This window comes from Hypanus sabinus, chromosome 7, assembly GCF_030144855.1.
Source record: "Hypanus sabinus isolate sHypSab1 chromosome 7, sHypSab1.hap1, whole genome shotgun sequence".
NCBI classification, from domain to species: Eukaryota; Metazoa; Chordata; class Chondrichthyes; order Myliobatiformes; family Dasyatidae; genus Hypanus; species Hypanus sabinus.
Window position 1 is genome coordinate 9,514,511 of NC_082712.1, and position 19,953 is coordinate 9,534,463.

The 19,953-nt window shown below is 43.5% G+C and overlaps 1 protein-coding gene across 3 annotated transcripts in view; it reads right to left on the minus strand.

The window, feature by feature from the left end:
• Positions 1-13: 13 nt before the first annotated feature.
• The window catches only part of nat8l (N-acetyltransferase 8-like), a 72,614-nt gene continuing 52,674 nt past the window's right edge, over positions 14-19,953 (minus strand). For 2 of the 3 annotated variants that reach the window (XM_059974198.1, XM_059974197.1), the window contains one exon: positions 12,588-13,850. In XM_059974198.1, the coding sequence (XP_059830181.1) occupies positions 13,483-13,850 (368 nt within the window). In that variant the 3' untranslated portion in view covers positions 12,588-13,482. Of the gene's footprint in view, positions 925-12,587; positions 13,851-19,953 lie in introns of those variants that run through there. The other variant, XM_059974196.1, reaches the window with a different exon arrangement.

The window sequence follows — 19,953 nt, forward strand, 5'->3', positions numbered from 1 at the left end:
ACATCTCAAAATGTGCATAATAAACAACAAAATGAATTTTATTTATTTATAGATACAGTGTTGAACAGGCTTTTCTGGTCCAACAATCTGGGCTGTCCAGTAACCCTAGTTAACCTAAGCTAATCACAGGACAATTTACAATGACCTATTAACCTACTAACCAGTACATCTTTGAACTGTGGGAGGAAACCAGAGCACCAGGAGGAAACAGGACAATGAACAAAAACACTTGTGTAAGGTAGAGAGGGAGGGAAATACAACCTAGTCCGAGTGTTAGAAGAATTACTGAACCATGACTCATCTTTAAGGAAAGAACTGCAGGAAATGTAGAGTTGTGCAGGTGGCTTTTCTTGCTGGGACCTTTAGATTGGTTGGCAGAACACGTAAGTTAGAGTATCCTGCAGAATATCAGGTAGAGAAAGAAAGAAAATGGTTTGGATCTAAAAGATTCTGGAAATTCTGAAACAAAAACACTGATTCTCAAGAGGCTTCAGATGGTCAGGCAGTATCAGTAGGAGGAGGGAGAGAGAGAGAAAGTGCAGGAGAAAGAGAGACAGAGAGCAGAAGGAAGAGAATGGGGTAGAGAGAGAGAGTGGGGAAGGAAGAAGGAACAGGATATGGAGGGAGGAAGGGATAGAAATCGAACAGGAGAGAGGGAGGGAGGGAACAAGAGGAGGAGAGGGAGGAAGGGAGAGAGAGCAGAGCATTTTATAGTTTTCTTGCCCTTGTGCACCACTCCTGAGTGTGTTAATATCGAGAGGACTGTGACCCAGGCAATTTCAATATCCCAACTTATTATCCCCACCCTCAGATGCATCCCATCTGGACCAGGCAGTTTACCCAGTTTAGGTATCCTTTCTGGCAAATCCTCCTCGTGGTCCATTGAAAGCTCATCGGGCGTCCCAGCAACATTGCTGAGATTTTCTTTAGTGAAAGCAAATAGTGAACAGGTTATTACAATACAACAAAGACTATGATACCAGTTACATAGAGTCACAGAGTTACACCACATGGCAATAGGCCCTTTGGCCCAATGTCCCTGCCAACCAAAATGCCTAAATCTGAGCTAATCCCATTTACCTAAGTTTGGCCCATATCCAGATCATTTTCTCTATAAATGAATCTGTCTAACAGCCTTGTAAATATTGTAATCGTACCCTCTGTCGCAGTCTCCTCTGGCAGCTTGTTCCATATGTGCTCCCCCAGCCCATTTAAATCTTTCCCCTCTCACCTTAAACCCAGTCCTCTAGTTTTAGACTTCCCTATGGGAAAAATATCGGGAGCCATCTATCCAGCCTTCAACCTTAACTATTGAAAGGCCCAGATGGAGTTGATGTGGAGAGGATATTCCAATAATGGGACAGCCTAGGACCAGAATACAAAGATATTGCTTTAGAACACTGATGAGGAGGAATTTCTTTAGCCAGAGGGTGGTGAATCTGTGGAATTCAATGCCAAAAACAGCTGTGGAAGCCAAGTCATTGGTTATATTTAATGCAAAGATTGATAGGTTCTTGATTAGTAAGTACGTCAAATGTTACGGGGAAAAGGCAGGAGAAAGGGATTGAGAGGGATAATAAATCAGCCATGATGGAATGGCAGAGCAGACTGGAAGGGACAAATGGCCTAATTCTGCTCCTAAATCTAGTGTCTTACACCCCTCATGAAGTAGGTATTTTTACACAGACTGGTATATGTGTAGAATACAGTGCCCAGAGAGATAGTAGAGGCAGATGTATCAGTCATTTAAGAGACTGTGATATGCATGTGGATGAAAGGAAAATGGAGGGCTATGGGGAAGCATTAGATTGATCTCCAAGTAGGTTAAAATGTCACCACAACATTGTGGTCTGAATATTCTGTGCTGTACTGTGCTGTCTGTGTTCTAATTTAGCTATGATTGAATGGTGGAGCAGACTCGCTGGGCTGAATAGCCTAATTCTGCTCCTATGTCTAATGGTCTTACGCCCAGCGTGTTGTTATAGACCTCTGTAAGGTCATCCCCATCCTCCTATACATGGGTGACTGTATTAACTCCATAAATATATTGGGGACAAGGTCATTAATTACATTCAATGGCCACTTTATGAGGAACCTCCTGTACCTAATAAAGTGACTTCTGAGTGTAAGTGTGTGGCCTTCTGCTGCTGTAGTCCATCCACTTCAAAGTTTAATGTGTTACGTGTTCAGAGATGCTCTTCTGCACACCAGTTTTGTAATGTGTGGTTATTTGAGTTACTGTCGACTTCCTGTCAGCTTGAACCATTCTGGCCATTCTCCTCTGACCTCTGTCATTAACAAGGTGTTTTCATCCACAGGACTGCCACTCACTGTGTTTTTTTTTGTTTTTACACCATTCTCCCAGGAGATTAGCAGTTTCTGAGATACTCAAAGCACCCAGTCTGGCTCCAACAATCATTCCACAATCAAAGTCACTTAGATCACATTTCTTCCCCATTCTGATGTTTGGTCTAAACAGCAACTGAACCTCTTGACCATGTCTGCATGCTTTTATGCATTGAGTTGCTGCCACATGATTGGCTGATTAGATAATTGCATTAATGACCAATTATCTAATCAGCCAATAAAGTTCCTAATAAAGTGGCCACTGAGTTTAAAACATCACAAGGCACCAGAGACAACAGTAGATCATACCAGTGATCATCTAGTGGCCTTGATGGAATGGATTTGGAGAGGATGGTGAGAGAGTTTAGGACCAGAGGACACAGCCTCAGAATAGAGGGGCATCCTTTTAGAAAGGGAATGAGAGAACTTTCTTTAGCCAGAGAGTGGTGAATCTGAGGAATTCTTTGCCACAGGCAGCTGTGGAGGCCATTTTTATGCATATTTAAGGCAGAGGCTGATAGATTCTTGATTGCTCAAGGCATGAAGGGATGAGGGGGGAATGCAAGATATTGGGGCTGAGAGGGAAAATGGATCAGCCATGATGAAATAGCAGAGCAGACTCGATGGGCCAAAGGGCCTAATTCTGCTGCTATGTCTTATGGTCTTAGTATCATATTCTGAATTGAAATTCTGTTGGTGTTTGAAACTGGTGACTGCAATGATGGAGGTAAGAGTCCTTGGCAGACTAAACCGCCAACCTTTACAACACCTTATTCTTGCTCAAGAGAAACTTTGAAATTGATACCGTGTAAAAGGATACCTCTTTAAATTTTAAATAAAACACAAAACACTGGAGCAGTAACTACGGAGAGGGAAAATACGTCAATACCTCAGGTCAATCACGTTTCATGAGATTCATTCTCTGAGATATGGGGGGAGGTCACCCAGGCTAATTCTGTACCCTGGTAGATGTAGGAGAGTGAGAAACAGCCTGATAGAAATGTTTAAAATTTTAAGAAGGTAATGGATTCCCTCATTTCTCCAGGGTAGGTGAGCCCCAAATTAGAGAGCATAGATTGAGGGTGAGAGGGGAAAGATTTAAAAGGAACCTGAAGGGCAGATTTTTCACACAGAGGATAGTATATGGAATGAGCTGTCTGAGGAAGTGGTTGGGACAGGTACATGGAGGGGCAGAGTCTGAAAGATATGTGCTGAATGCAGGAAATTAGGTGGGCACAGATGGTATGGTCTAGTTGGGCCAAAGGATCTGTACCTGTATGGTACTGCTCTATGACTCTCCCGACCTGCTGAGAGGTTCCAGTATTTCCTGCTTCATTTCAGACTTCCAGCTGCTTCTTTTCAGGGCCTCTGCAGCCATTCCTTACTTATTCTCTTAGAGATACAGCAAGGCAACAGGCCCTTCTGGGCCATGCGATTGACTAACTTAGTAGCCCGTAAGTCTGTGGACTGTGGGAGGAAACTACAGCTCCCAGAAGAAACCCACGCAGTCACGGGAAGAATGTACAAACCCCTTACAGACAGCAGCGGGAACTGGACCAGGATCATTGATACTGTAATAGTATTACGCTAACAGGCTGCGCTACCATGCTGCTCAGGTAGACCTCCGGCATAGTGAATCTCGATGATTTAGGCAATGCCACTGAATATAAACTACAAAATCATTTGCAGAACCTTTAACTTGCTTTTATTGATACAATATTTACACAGCATTGCTTTCATATTACAAGTAATCATCTTTAGAGATTCCCTTATTAACAAGAAAGTCCACATATCATGGCACGTAAGTCAGGGGTCACCCTACAGTCACAGTGGCAACCTGGAGTTCAGATAAAGTGAATACAAATCCTTAGTCTCATAGATCAATGTATCTTCACACAGATTAAACTTCAACAGAACACAAATCGTTGAATGAACGGAACAAACTCAACATGCGGCCAACTGTATCACATCCTGAGCTCTTTCAGGTTTGAGCCAATATAAAAGGGTACTCAAAATGGTGTAAGCTATAAATTCCTGACATTCCCAGCAAAATAAAAAAAAAGACATTGAGTCCTGCTCAATTAATCCGGCAGCAATTAAACAAAAGCGATCACTGGAGATTAAACCCCAATTCTGATGAAGCTGGTTGAATTTTACATTTGGCTTCAGGCAATAATCAAACATGTGCAAAGTAAAACGAGGTGCGGGGTCAGAGTTTGTCCCAGGCTGTAACTGGTTTGATGCCTCCCGTTCCCGTCCCCCACCCTCGCCTGGTTGTACTCACTGGCATGGATTCAGTGAAGGGAGACGCTGCATTCGAGAACAGCCCAGATTATCACCATGAACAATCATTGAAACAGACTAAATGAACCAAGACAGAGAAACGAAGGCAGCAAAATCCATGGGAGCAGACACTGGGCTTCAGTCTACAAGATAGAATCTCTGGAGTACAGCCGCTGTGTAGACAGTGACATCTACTATTTCCAATATCATGATCTTTTTAATAGCCCATCTGAAACCCCTAACATTCACAGTCGTTTCTTGCGCCTCGTGATGCCTTTGTCAGATTCAATATTGCACGGTACTCAACACTTCAACCTTGGGACTCTGAACAGTACACCTGACCAGCAGAACAAAGCATCTAACTAACAGAGTTGGAAAGGAACCCACACACTCCTTCCACTTAGGGAACTTACTGCCGACGGCTGCAGTTTTTACAATTGTGCATTTCACTGGAAGGCTGTGGTACATTCATTAACAGGACATTGGTATTGTTCACAGTTCTGAACAATCAGGGATATACAACTGAGTGCCGTGTTCCAATGTATAAAAACTCAGCTCCGGCAATGCATTTCAACACGGTGAAATGGCAGGGTTCCCTTTCCCCAATCGTCACTCCCAGCAGCACCAATCCCCTGACAGGCAGCTTGCTCCAGTCCTGGTCACACCAGAGAGAGCAGTGCACTGCAGTCCTGGTTGGGGAGGTCCACCCAGGAAAGGTTGGACAGTCTCAGGCCTGCTCAGAGGAAGCAAGTCAGGAGAAGAGGCATCCAGGCTGGGGGGTGGGAGCAGAATGAGAAAATTCCAATGGGAATGTATGCCGTTATCCCAGCTAAGTCAAAAGCCAGCATTGCACTGCCCATTACTGGTAATTTCTACATGAGTTTGTCCAAAAGCAGATCACCATTTAGTTTATTCAACATTGTTTCTCGCTGCTGGTGGAAGTTGAAAGACTAAATGGTATCTGTCTTCAGACAGGAACCAAAGTCCTGCAGATGCTATCTGGAGCCTCCTCATCCGTGCTTGCCTCCTGTCTGCCCATGGTTACAGCAGATCACGGAGGGTGTTGGATGTGTAGATCACTGGCTTTGCATACAACCAGCAGGAAGAATCTCCAGGGGCGTTGGATGTACGGACCACCTACTTCACCAGTTCTAAGAATCAACAGGACAATATTTGCCAGCAGTGGTGCAGTGCAAAACTATTAGCGACGTTGACATCGGCTCCGTCAAGCAAGACAGGCACTGTTTCAAACTCTTGTGCACCAAATGGAGGTAATTACAGCAGCAACCTCAATAACATGCAAAGGGCAAAAATATGCTGACAGTAGTTCATTGTACATTCCAAATTTTCTCCAATGATTAAGAAGCTAGATATTAAATTGAGTTTCCGTAATTGACAGTTGCATTCACTTGCCACGGTCGGGGAATTTCCGAATTAAAATAATTATATTTTCCCAAAGTTTGCAAAGGTTTTCTGAATGCAACATTCAAAAGGGCTGTATTTAAAGCTGGAGCATGGTCAACTTCATAATTCTCCCTCTACATCAATTTTGAAGCTTTTGTTTTAGGCTGACAGTAAGAAACCAGTTTAGCAATTTGACCCATGTGAATTTACCGGTATAAGGGTGAAACGGAGAGGTAATGTTTTGGGCCTAATTCCATCCATCCCTTCTCAGGTCAGATGAATTTAAGTGAGGCTTTTGCCAAGCTCCCACATGGTAGAATAGTAAATGCCTGTGGGATCTGAGGGAGTGGGGCGGATATGATGCCAAACTGGCTCAATAAAGAACAGTGTCTGATGGGTAGGATGTTACCAGTGAGGTTGCACAGGATGTGGTATTTGCTTTATTCCTTGTGCATTTATCAGCCATCCTCGTCTTTGAGGATGGGGTGGTGTAGACTGCGTGGTGAAGGAGCTCTCCTCTCATGACTATTGAAGAGCAGAGCTGGCATAAAGGGCTGAATGGCCTCTTCCTTTTTCTAATGACCTTGTGGATTGCAGGGGAGAAAACCGAGGATTCCCGGGAGCACATTTCCTCAGCTCACACACACACACACACACAATCACAGCCATTCACATATACCGACACACAGTCACACACACACACACGCGCAGTCACACACACACACATACAGACACACACACACAGTCTCACACACACACACACACAATCACAGCCATTCACATATACCGACACACAGTCACACACACACGCACAATCACACACACACACACACGCGCGCAGTCACACACACACACACACACACACCACACGCACGCACATGCACACAGCCATGTCTTGCAGAGTCACGTGCACACACACACACACACACACACACACACAAACACAAATCAAAATCAGCTGTTGATGAAACCTCAGAGTTTGGTGTGCAGTCTGGTCCCCACTATAGGAAGGATGTCAGTAAGCTGGAAAGGATGCAGGAAAGATAGACAGAGATGTTGCCAGGGGTCTGGAGGGCTTGAGTTGTAAAAACAGACTAGACAGGCTGAGAGCATTTCCCTGGAGCGAAGGAACTGGAGGGATGACCTATTAGACCCCAATTAGGTCAGGAGGAGTAGAGAAAAGGTGGATGGCCCTAGTCTTTTTTCACAAGGATAGGGGAGTGTAACACCAGAGGGGACAGGTTTAACCTGAGAGGGGAAAGGTTTAAAGGGGACCTGAGGGGCAACTTTTTCACCCAAAATGTGGTGGGTGTGTGGAATGAGCTTCCAGAGGAAGTTGTTAGAGGTGGGTAGAACATATAAATCATTTGGACAGATACATGGATATTTAGAAGGATATGGGCCAAATGCTGGTAACTGGGACTAGCTTAGGTACATATAGATGAGTTGGGCTGAATGGCCTCTCTGTCCTGCACTATGAGTTCAAAAGTACTGGCTGTGAAAGACTCCTGAGTTGCAGAAGTTTCTGCACACACTGTGTCCAGCAGGTTTCCCTGTATATCCTTCCTAACTCCCTTGTCAGCATGGGAGGGCTGACCACTGACCCAAGTCTTGGATCTGAAGTGCCAGTTAATAGATTGAACTACAATGTTAGAATCAAAATCAGAATCAGGTTTATTATCCTTGACATATTTTGTGAAATTTGTTGAATGTTAGAAAATTAAGTATCTTTGAAGTCAGTCTGTATACCAATATCATGGAGAATATTTGCATGTACACTCCATTCAAAGCAAGAAATGATTGTTCAATATTCAATACAAAGCACAGTCTTATCGCTAAAAAACAGTCAGCTTCTGACAGACTCTTAAAATCATTTAGCAAAGAAACTTATTACTGAAAGGTGTTCACCACTGTCTGTAGTCTGTTTTCTGGTACCTCCCGACCTCACTTATTGCTGAAGAGGACGGTTAAGGCTAAAAGGGCCAACGCAGCATAACTCGAATTGTAACAGGGAAAACAAGAATGACATTGTGAGAGGGTATGTTTCGGGAATGTGGCACCTGGACATAGAAACACTCAGCACACATAATCTCACAGCACATCCAAAACAAAAATCCCCTCTGCTCGCTAACTCACTCACTGACCCACGTTTAAAAATTTTCTTATAAACAAATCTAAGTGATCAGTATTTAACAGTACAGTCCAGGGATATGCAGCAGGTTTCCATATTACTCTAAGGATGTCTACCTGCCTTCTCACTCACTGACCTGCTGGTTATTTACAACTTCTTTCTTTACATGAGTTTAATATTTTCAATGGGTTACTGTCACTCTGACAACAGACTGTAAGACACAGGTGCAGAATTAGGCCAGTCCGCTCTGCCGTTCCATCATGACTGATTTATTTTGCTTCTCAGCCTCATTCTCTTGCCTTCTCCCCATATAAGAACATTAGACTTATAAATTTCAGCTCAGAGAGTAACGATGTACGAGTGGACTGCATTCTCATGCTTCTGAGCTAAATAGTTCCTCTGTTGTAGAAACTATTTTCTCATCTCTGCCTCCACAGTAATATATTTAGAAAGGAGTGGTTGTTCACTTTCCAAAGGTGGCTTATTGTTGAGTACTAACTCTGGTGTTTCTTGTTTCCTTCCCGAAAATCATTACTCACTGGGATGAAATGGTATTAACATGACAGAATCGGACCTGACCATCTCTGGGCTGTATCAGAGGGGTTGAGGTACTCAGCTTTTGAGTATGATCCTGAATGTTACCTGGCCTCCAGTGGAGATTTTTAGCAGGCCAAGAGCATGCTGGACAAGAAGGATAATGTCCATGAAATGGTGATATGGAGAGAAGTTCCATTCTGTTCAACATAAAGTGCTTGCTCAGAACACAATATGAAGGGTTGTACTGGTGACGTCTAGACTTCCCCTACCCCATTTCTGCCCAATATGATGGTCTCATCACCAAACCATTCTGTCCAACACTCTCCCACCCCCTGCTCTGTCTAATACTGATGATCTGTACTCTCTTCCCACACCTCATCTCTACCCAATATGGGACATCTCTCCTCCACCCTACCCTTGCCCTAATTATGGTAATTTCTCCCCTCCCCCTTCTCTCTTTTTCCATTCCCCATTCAATTCCCTTCTCACTCCTTCTTATCTGCCCATCAGCTCCCTCTGGCCCCCCTCCTCCTTCCCTTTCTCACTTAGTCAACTCTCCTCTCATATCAGATTCTTAATTCTTCAGACCTTTACTTCTTCCACCTATCCCTTCTTAACTTCTTATTTCATCCCCTTCTGCCACCCACCCATTGTTCCCCTTACCTGGTTTCACCTATTACCTGTCAGCTTGTACTCCTTCCCAACCCCATCTCTTTATTTCTGCCCCCTTCTTTTCCAATCCTGATGAAGGGTCTTGGCCCAAAACATCTGAAGTTATTTCTCCTCCATAAATGTTGACTGACTTGCTGAGTTCCTCCAGCACTTTGTTTGTGTTAGTCCTCTTATTCTGTTCATCCCCAATCCTTCTCCATCTCACCAGACAAATTCTGGTCACCTCTCCTCTCCCCAACCACCACTGCTTAATGCTGAACCTCTCTCTCCCCCTGCCCATCCTCTCCTACCCCCATTCCACCTCTGCTTAATAGGAGTCCATCTCTCTTGCTCAGGCCCCTCCCAACCAACACCACTTCCACTCATACCATTATTATTCTAATGATATGAACTTCACAGTGCCTTCCTTCACGGTCTCCTTAACTCAGTACCGCACCAGATGAGATGCAGTATGGTCACATGGGGAGGGCACCAAAAGCCTTTTTTCAGTCTTACAGTTGCAATAAGCTAATGGCAGCCTGTCCATTATAAGCACAGTCAGCATCTGAGATGGTCCTTGGCATCTGTCCCATGTGTGAAAAAGCTCCCAACCCAATATAATTTATAGACCCAATATAATTAATAGACTATAAGGCATTATAGTCCTTCAAAGCACTAGTTTCATACCAATGGACCATCAACATACTATATATATTTATGTGCTTTTAATTGACGAAGATATTGGCATGAGATGGCTAACCTATCTTCGTTATTCTGTTCCATGCACCCAAATCAAAGACCCAGAACCAAGAAGGTTTCCTCCTAATTCCCCAGAGCTGAGGGTAGTTAATCCCAGGGTAGGACAGTCTTACAGTTGAGGAGAGGCAACAAAAGTGGAGAATGATTTCTTTCCAAGAAAGAGCTGAGTTGGGAGAATAGTTGACAGAGGTGCGAATCCAAACTGAGTCCAGTGACCAACAGTCTTCAAATCTTTCATTTGATTTTACAGTCAATTTGAACAGCAGCCAACTAGCAATTCAAAGCAGTTACACTAAAGTCAGAGGTTCACCTTGGTCAACATAGCAGAACATTCAAAGTCACCTTCTACTTCTGGATGTACGTACAACCAGCCCAGGAAACACCGCATTGAGATTACAGGCCAAATCTCAGAAGACTGCAATCCCCTGGATTCCAGGCTTGAAGGTAACTCAGGTGACTCTGAGCACTGTGCAAAGCAAGATGCATCTGAGTCAGCTCACTTTTAAATGAACACATGTGAAACATATGCCATGGTGAAAGCCGTTCGGAAGTCACCTCTTGGAAAATCAAAGCTGGATTCGCACAGAGGCAAGTCCACAAGTACCGATCTTCTTTCATTCCCAACATATTTGAGATATGGGTCTCAATTATATGTCAAGCACCATGCTCTCTGAACCTCTCATTTTGGGTATTACTAAACTAAGAAGTCATAGAACGCTACAGTACAGAAACAGGCCCTTCAGTCCATCTAGTCAGTGCTGAACTGTTATTCCTAGCCTAGTCTGCCGAGTAGACTCACACATTTTATTGCCCACCCCTAATTATCTCTGGGAATTAAAAGATAACCATGCTGATATGTTTCACATGTCAGAAGAGAAGATTTTGTTTTGCCCTAAAAGGACATTATTGAACCAGATGGACTTTTAAAAATTCCTTTCTTAAATGGATATTTTAATTATTTTTATTTAAATTCACACAGCTGCCGTGGTTAGATTTGAACTCATGTCTCTTGATCATTGGTCCAGGTCTCTGGTTACTAATCCAGTAACCTAACCATTATGCTATCATGTCACAAAAACTGCTGGCTGGTGATCTGGAAAGGCAGGGGAGAGAAACTGAATTCTGTAATCCAAAACTAGACTCGGAAAAGATAAACACAACACAATCTTATCTTTTTTTTTAGCTTAGAAAGTTATGATTCATCCAGATCCCACTGACTGCCATGCACAGGCATTGACTGTGAGTGGGTGCTGGAGCCAAAGGAAACCTGATAACTGAAAACCACGCCAAAGATCACCAGTCAGGTGAAGTCTGTCCACAGAAAAATGATTCAAAGGAGAATTTGGACTAAAGTGAGTAGTCAGAACACCTCTAATTTTTCCACAGCTTATCTGTACATTAAAAGCTAAGAAATATTCATTGCCAATAAAATCTGAATCTTAGAAAAAACAAAATTGTCTTGTGCCTACTTTTTTTTTGATATTTCTCTGAACACAGCAATGTAATAAAAATAAACAAAACAATCCGATCTTTGTTCTTTAAACAGGAAATGACTTTGAAAAAGTATCTTATTTTACACACATCACACTTCATATTTCTATTAGAAAATACAGAAACAAACATCTTCCTTTACAAATCATCGAGGGCCTGCGTCTCTAGAGAATTTCTGAAGTGCATTTCCAGAAAGCTTTTTATATAATATGTATATATTTACACATTTCCATTGTTAAAATTCAGCTACCCCTTTTTTTGTTTCTCGTTGAATTTCTGAATTCAAGACAGACATTCGGCATGCAAGAGGAAGGTTTCTGTTAAAATATACATGTCTTTATTTCATGAGGAAGGAGTTATATCCTTTGCCTCAATATTCAGGCAGGCACTGTACACATACACTCGGTACAGACATGCCAAATTGCATTGCTTCTGCATTCTACGAATCACAAGTTTGATGTCATTAAAGCAACTACCATAGCAACACTAAGCAAGGCTGCAGAGACCAATCACAACTACTATTAGTAATTAATAAGATTTTTTTTGCTTATGTCGTTTTGTGTTGTAATAGCATTTTTTTTATTTGCAAGAGCCACATTTCCTCTCCCCTACTTTCCATTCTCTGGACTCTGTTGATGTTAATGGTGGTAGTGGTGGGGAGGGGTGTTATGGGTGTCAGTGGCGGGTGGGGGGGGAGCAGATCTATTCCCATAGAAACCACAGCCTCCATCTGCTCAAATGACATCATTCAGTGCAAGCACGGTTCATAGAGAGGCAGGAAAATAAAACACAGAAGCAGCACAGATATTCCAGAGCACATGCAAAGGGATGAACATGTGTAGAATGGAGGGGATATGGGGGAGAAGGTGAGAGGAATGTAGAAGAATTGTCTATTTTACAGTATACAATATGGGGTCTGCGACTGTCTCAATCTTGTTGGCTTCTGAAGACAATGGAAATAACAGTCAATGGTGTTGGATGCACCTTATTTCTCTCTCTCTCTCTCTCTCTCTCTCTCTCTCTCTCTCTCTCTCTCTCTCTCTCTCTCTCTCCCTCTCTCTCTCTCTCTCTCTCTCTCTCTCTCTCTCACGTTGTGGTACATCCGATCATGCAACTTCCTGTAGGAGCCCACGTCTGTTCAAAGCCCATGGGCCAGTTAACCGCCGAGGTCAGGCACGACCTTTCTGCAAATGACTGGCACTGCTCTCACACCCCTCCAGCAACAGAGCAAAGCCAGACTTATCAGGTTTGATATATTTAAAAATCCCCCAACAAAATTTGATCTTCAAAAAATAGTGGTGAAGTGAAGGTTGTGAGGATCAGGGAGACGATAGTGGGGGACGAGGGTGGTATTAAGTGCATGTGATCGACCCCCAATGAAATCCCCACCCCCTCTCTTCTCTGTCATTCTCTCTCTCTCTCACACACATACACACGACACCCTTGCAGTGTTTGCTGCCACTACATTATGTGGCATGAGCGACAGTTCTCTTTGCTTGTGGGTGTATGAGCTGCCCTGACTCGGTGAGTTAGGTGCCTCGGTTCGAAGACCCTCGGCAGTGGATCTTGAACGCCTGCTGTCTGTCCGTGTTTTCTTTTTCTCCTGGGGTGGTGGATTGAGGGGAGGGCAGGGATGGAGGTGGGAGAGAGACTCCTCCTCACCAACGTTCCCCAGGTCTCTCGAGGGTACTGGTGAGGGGAAGCAGCCGGTGACCACAGGGTGGGGAAGATCAGGGGGACCCTCATCCCGTGACAGAAATAGGAAGGTCCTGGGGGTGTGGGGTGGGAGACAGGGGACGGAAAATAGTCGAGGGATTGGCGCTCTAGAGGGGAGAGGGAGGGTGGAGGAGGAGGAGGAGTTAGGGGTGCGAGTGTAGGCTTTACTCCTCGCGAAGGTTCAGCCGGTAGCGATGGTAGCGCACTTGGAAGAAGATACGCTCCAGCATCGAGTGAGTCATCCCGGGGAGCACATAGTGGTCAGTGACGCCCACGTGTCTGAAGCCCAGCGACTCGTACAGCTTGTGGGCAGCCACCTTAACGGCGGTGGTGCCCAGCACCACGGCCGAGTAGTTGTTGAGCACGGCGAACTCCAGCACCTTGCGGCCCAGTGCCTTGGCGATGCCCTTGCCCCGCTGGTCAAAGTCCACCGACATGCGGCACAGTTCCACCGTGTTGTCGTCCTCGTGGCTTCGGGCAGCTACGATGCCCACCACGTTCCCGTCCAGGACTGCCACCCAGAAACAGGAGCCTGCGGCAAGATAAAAGGAGGAGCGACTCAGTCTTCCCTTGGTGCAGATCTTAAACTGCGGAGCTGATTTAGTATCGTCACGTTGTACCAAGGTGCAGGGGCAATGGGAAGGTAACGCTTGTGTACTCCACTTCGGTACATGCGACAATAATAAACCACACAGATAATTTCATGACAACAATCCATCAAGGTAATAACAAGGGAGAACAATAAATAACAGAATTCAGAGTAGCACACACAAAATACAGAAGGAACGCAGCAGGTCAGGCAGCATCTGTGGAGGGGAATAAACAGCCAGTGTGCTGGAGTTGCAAACCTTCATCTGGACTGGAAAGGAAGCCAGGATGCAGAGTAAAGTGTTACAGTTACAGAGTGCCAAGGCCCTGAGGAGTGATCGTGAGGTCAGGAGTCAATTTTATCACACTAGGGGACTATTCCATAGTCTTATAACAGTGGGAGAGAAGCTGTCCTTGAGCCTGGTGGTACAGTACGTGCTTTAAAAGTTCAAAGTAAATTTTTTCAAAAGTACATATATGTCACCATACACTCCCCTGAGATCCATTTTCTTGTGGACATTTGCAGTGGGTTCAATGGAACACAATAGAATCGATGAAAAACTACACAAGCAAAGATGGACAAACATCCAACGTGCAAAAGACAACAAATTGTACAAATACAAAAATGTAAACAAGTAATAAATAGTATTGAGACTCCTTGGAAATGAATCCATAGGTTGTGTTCAGTGAACAGTTCATTTTGGAGGTGAGTGAAGTTATCCACCCTGGTTCAGGAAACCAATTACTTGCAGACCAACATTTTAAGTTTTATGTACAAGCTTTCCCAAATCCTTTTCTACCATAATATTTTGGAATCTTATTCCATTTAAGTTACAATTTACTTTTTAATCATAGTGGATAACCTCATGCTTTCTCACTCCATCTGGCATTTTCCTACCCCTTAACCAACCTATCTATGTCCCTCCGTGGACTCCTCACAACTTGTACTGTATCATCAGCAAATGCGGCTATGGTGGAGTTGATCCCTTCACTTAATACATCTGTGTGGATTATAAACAGACAATTTACTTTGAACTTTGAACTGATACCTTGAAAATGAATGACAGTCCAAAAATGCCCCCATTTATCTCAGTACTGGTTTCTGTAAGTTAGCCAATCTCCTATTCATATCAAATGGTCTCGGGAGTCATACAGATCCTTCAGCCCAGCTGGCTCATGCTGGCCCAGAGTCCCATCTAACCTAGTCACATTTGTCGGCGTATGGCCCTTATCCCTCTGAACCACTGAAGTGACCAGGAATATGGAACAAGCTGCAGATCCTCCAGAATCATACCACACTACAGCACGGAAACTGGCCCTTTGATCCATCTAGCCCATGCTAAACTGTTAGGCTGCCTTGTCTCATCGACCTATACCCAGACCACAGCTCCTATCCAAGTACCTAGCAAACTTCTCTTCAATGTTGAAATCTAAACCACATGCACCACTTGTGCTGGCAGCTCATTTCACACTCTCACCACCCTTTGAGTGAAGGTGTTCCCTTTAAACATTCTACCTTTCACCCTTAACCCATGACCCATGACCTCTAGTTCTAGTCTCACCTAACTTAAGTGTAAAAAGCTAGCTTGCATTTGCCCTATCTACACCCTTGTATACATTTACCAAATCTCACTCATTTTCCTATGCTCCAGGGAATAAGGTCTCACTCCTGTAGGCAGCTGACTAGAACTGCACACAATACTCCAAATTTGACCTCACCAACATCTGATACAACTTCAACATAACATCACATCTCCTGTACTCGGTACTCCAGTTTATGAAGGCCAATGATGATGCGGCATTTTGCTCTTATGCACCAAAAATCTGAAATACTCGATTGACTGAGATACACCAGGCTGGAACGGTGCAACATTTCAAAACACTTCTAAAATCCTACTTTCTTAATTCAGCCTATTTACTGGATTACTTAATGCTTGTTGATGTTGATTATAAAATTTGCTATAGTCAATTACATTTTATTCTATAACTGCAATCTTTGTCTTTACATATGACTTTTAATCTTGTCTCATATTTTTATGATTATATTGATTTATCTTTATAATCTATGTAAAGCATGTTGAACCTGCATCTTAATCTGTGCAAGGTGCTATTTTTAAAAAGTTCTTCTTATTATTAATATGCCAATTGCTTTCTTTATGACCCCATCTACCAGTGATGCCATTTTCAAGGACTTATGGGTCTGTATTCCTAGATCCCTCTGTTCTACCACTCTCCTCAGTGCCCTTTCCCTTATGTTATTACACAGAGAGTGGTGGATGTGTGGTGTGCCTTGCCAAGCATAGTGCCAGAGGCAGATACATTAGGGACATTTGAGAGACTTTTAGATAGGCGCATCGATGAAAGAAAAATGGACGGCTACTGTAGTATGTATGTATGTAGGCCTCCGTTAGTTTCGATAGACCATGGATTTGCGCCTTAGAAGGTTCCCAGGGCGCAAGCCTGGTCAAGGTTTTTTTTATGGAAGACCGGCAATTGCCCAAACTGCAAGCCTTCTCTCTCCACGCCACCGATGTTGTCCAAGGGAAGGGCATTAGGACCCATACACCAGTGTCATCGCAGAGCAATTAGGCACCAGTGTCATCGCAGAGCAATGTGTGGTTAAGTGCCTTGCTCAAGGACACACATGCAGCCTCAGCTGAGGCTTGAACTAGGGACCTTCAGATCACTAGATGAATGCCTTAACCACTTGGCCATGTGCCAACACTACTATACGGCTACTATATGTGGGAGGCAAGGGTTAAATTGATCTTAGAGTAGGTTAAAAGGTTGGCACAACTTTGTGGGCTGAAGGGCCTGTACTCTGCTATACTGCTCTAATTTCTCTGTTCTAGTCTTATTTCCCAAGTCTGGATCGTATCCCTCTAAACCACTCTGAATTAACCAGGAATATGGAGTGGATGGCCCCTCTCCATTATGTTATCACACAGCACCAAGGATGACAAGCTTTCAACAACAAATACTGTTTATGTAGATGAAGATGCCTTCACACAATGTTTCATCAAACTTACTAAAGTAACATAACTCATCAAGTAGGGTCTGTCCGCCACAGAAACCAAGCAACCCTCAATAAAACCAGGAGGAATAATTTGCTGTGTAATTGTCCCCACACACAGTTGCACACAAAACCCCTCAGTTCTGACCGCATTCCAGACCTGATGCATCAACTGTTTTTCTTTCTCCACAGACACTGCTTGACCTGGCACTTTCTGTTATATAAATGTCATCTATGCGTGATTTTGGAAGGCTGTATGCAGAGCCTGAGGAGTGGTTTTATTAAAAATACCAACACTTTGATAGAGCAGTCATTGTGTTTGGTAGGCAGTGTCTCAACACCCCTCATCAGTTACGGTACTAACTGAGCAATGTTCAGGCTGCTTACCTCTCTCCTAATAAAACACTTGCCGCACTTAAGTCATTACTGTCATTACAGTATCCTTGTCACACTTACTGTATTCTCTGACACACCACCAAGGACAAACAAAGAGGCGACATCAGGTGAAAAACCTTTCAACAAATTGTAATTCTTTTCTACTCAGCAAGCAGATAAGGATTAGGGTGTAGAATTGTTATTTTCCTTGTGATTTAGCTTTCCTATGCTTGCTTGTATTTTTATATAATCACCCACATACGTGTAATTGTTTGGTGAATTTTCAAGTAATTACAGTACAGTTGCAACTTATTTTATTTAGAGATTCAGCGTAGTACAGGACCTTCTGATGCCGCCCAGCAACCCACCTATTTAACCCTAGCTTACTTAAAGGACAGTAAACCTACTAACTGGTACACCTTTCGAATGTGGGAGGAAACCGGAGCACCCAGAGGAAATCCAAGCGATCACGGGGAGAATGTACAAACTCCTTACAGACTGCTTCAGAATTAAATTTCGAATTCCAACACCCCAAAGTTGTAATAGCATCACATTGACCACTATGCTACTGTGGTGCCCCAGTTGCTTCTGAAGTAACCGTGCAGTTGCTTCTGTACTTTGCTAGAACTCTTAGTTTTCAACAGTAGGTGTCACACGGCTTGAATCTCTGGCTTCTTTAGCACTGGAGTTTTCAGTATCTCCAGACTGAATATGAAAATACTGCAATTACCTTTTCTGAGACTTTTCTTTGTTCTTTGTCCTTGTAACACTTAATAAAACAATCCTAAGGAACTAGTTTTATGCCTCATTCTTGACTTCTGAAGAACCTTTGGATCACAGAAACATCTGGATCCAGCAGTAATTTGTCTTGGCTTAAATTAGTCTTTAGTACAAGCCAACTGGATGCGTATTAATCTTCACCCCAAACTTGGGGAGTGGCAATCTTCACTTTAAACTGGATAGAGTCATACAGCAATGAAACAGGCCCTTCAGCCCAACTGGTCCATGCTGATTGAGATGCCCCATCTAAAGTAACTAAATCTGACAGCATTTGATCCATAAACTTCTGAACAAAGGGTTCCCAATCTTTTTTTTATGCCATGGATCCCTACCATTAACCAAGGATTTTGTGGACTGCAGGTAAGGAACTCCTGCTCTAAACCTTTCCAATCCATATACCTGTCCAACTTTTTTTACAAGATGGCGCCGGTAATTGGCGACTCTGCGCGTGCTCTCCCGAGCAAACTGCCCTCTTTTACAAGTTGTACTTGCCTCAACCATTTTCTCTGGCAGCTCATTCCATATATATACCACCCTTTGCAGAAAGAAAAATTGCCATCAAGATCCTTCCTCTAAACTCTTGGGGTCTTGATTCCCAAAAAATGACAGAAAAAAAACATTTATCCTATCTATGGCCCTCACGATGTTGCACACCTCTATAAAATCATCTCTCATTTCTCCTACACTCCAAAGTATAGACTCCTAACCTGTTCAACCTCTCCTTATTATTACTCAGTCCTGGCAACATCCTTGTAAATCGTTTCTGCAATATTTCCATTTTAATTGGCAAAGAGAGGAGATCAGTTTTATGTTCTCTTGTACATTGAAGCGTAGAGTGAAATCTGTCACTTGTATCAAATCAAGTCAGCGGGGATTGCGCTGGGGACAGGCCTGAAAGTGTTGCCACACTTCCTGCGTCAACATAGCTTGCCCACAACTCACTAACTCCAAGCCTTACCATACGTCTTTGCAATATGGGAGGAAATGAAAGCATCCAGAGGAAGCCCATGCGGTCACGGAGAGAACATACAAACTCCTTATAGACAGCAACAAGAATCAAACCCTGATTGGTGATCACCAGCATTATAAAGTGACTGCCATAACCACTATGCTATGGTGCCTCCCACTTAATTGGTATTGGTTTATTACTGTCACGTAGTGAAAATAGTACAGCATGGGAACAGGCCCTTTGGCCCACATTGTTGTGCTGAACTAGCTAAAAGGCAAATCAAAAACACTCAAACACTGAGCCATTCTACCTACACCATGTCCATATCTCTCCATTCATGTGCCTATCTAAACATCTACCACCATATCAGGCAGGGCACTCAACTCGGGAAGTACAACCTGCCTCAGGAGCTGCTGATTCAATTCTACTCAGGAATAATCCAGTCCGTTCTCTGTTCGTCCATCACTGTCTGGTTTGGATCAACTACCAAACAAGATAAGAATAGACTCCAAAGAACCGTCACGGTTGCGGAAAGGATTATTGGTGTGAAGCTGCCCTCGATCCAGGACTTATATGCATCTAGAGTCAGGAAGCGAGCAAGCAGCATTATTGTAGACCCATCACACCCTGGACATCACCTGTTCCAACTCCTTCCTTCTGGTTGGCGCTTTAAATCACTGTATGCCAGAACAAATAGGTACAAGAACAGTTTCTTTCTGTATGCCATTAGTCTTATGAACACTTGTACATTCAGTGAGGTGGACCTCATTGTACATAGTTCATGATTACTTGCACTATTGTTTTTGTTTGCTTTTAATTCTGTAGAGAGGGAGCTCAGGGAAACCGGCATCAAATTCCCTGTATGTGTCCTCATACTTGGCGATAATAAAGGATTCTGATTCTGATTCTGAACTTACCCCCTGACATCCA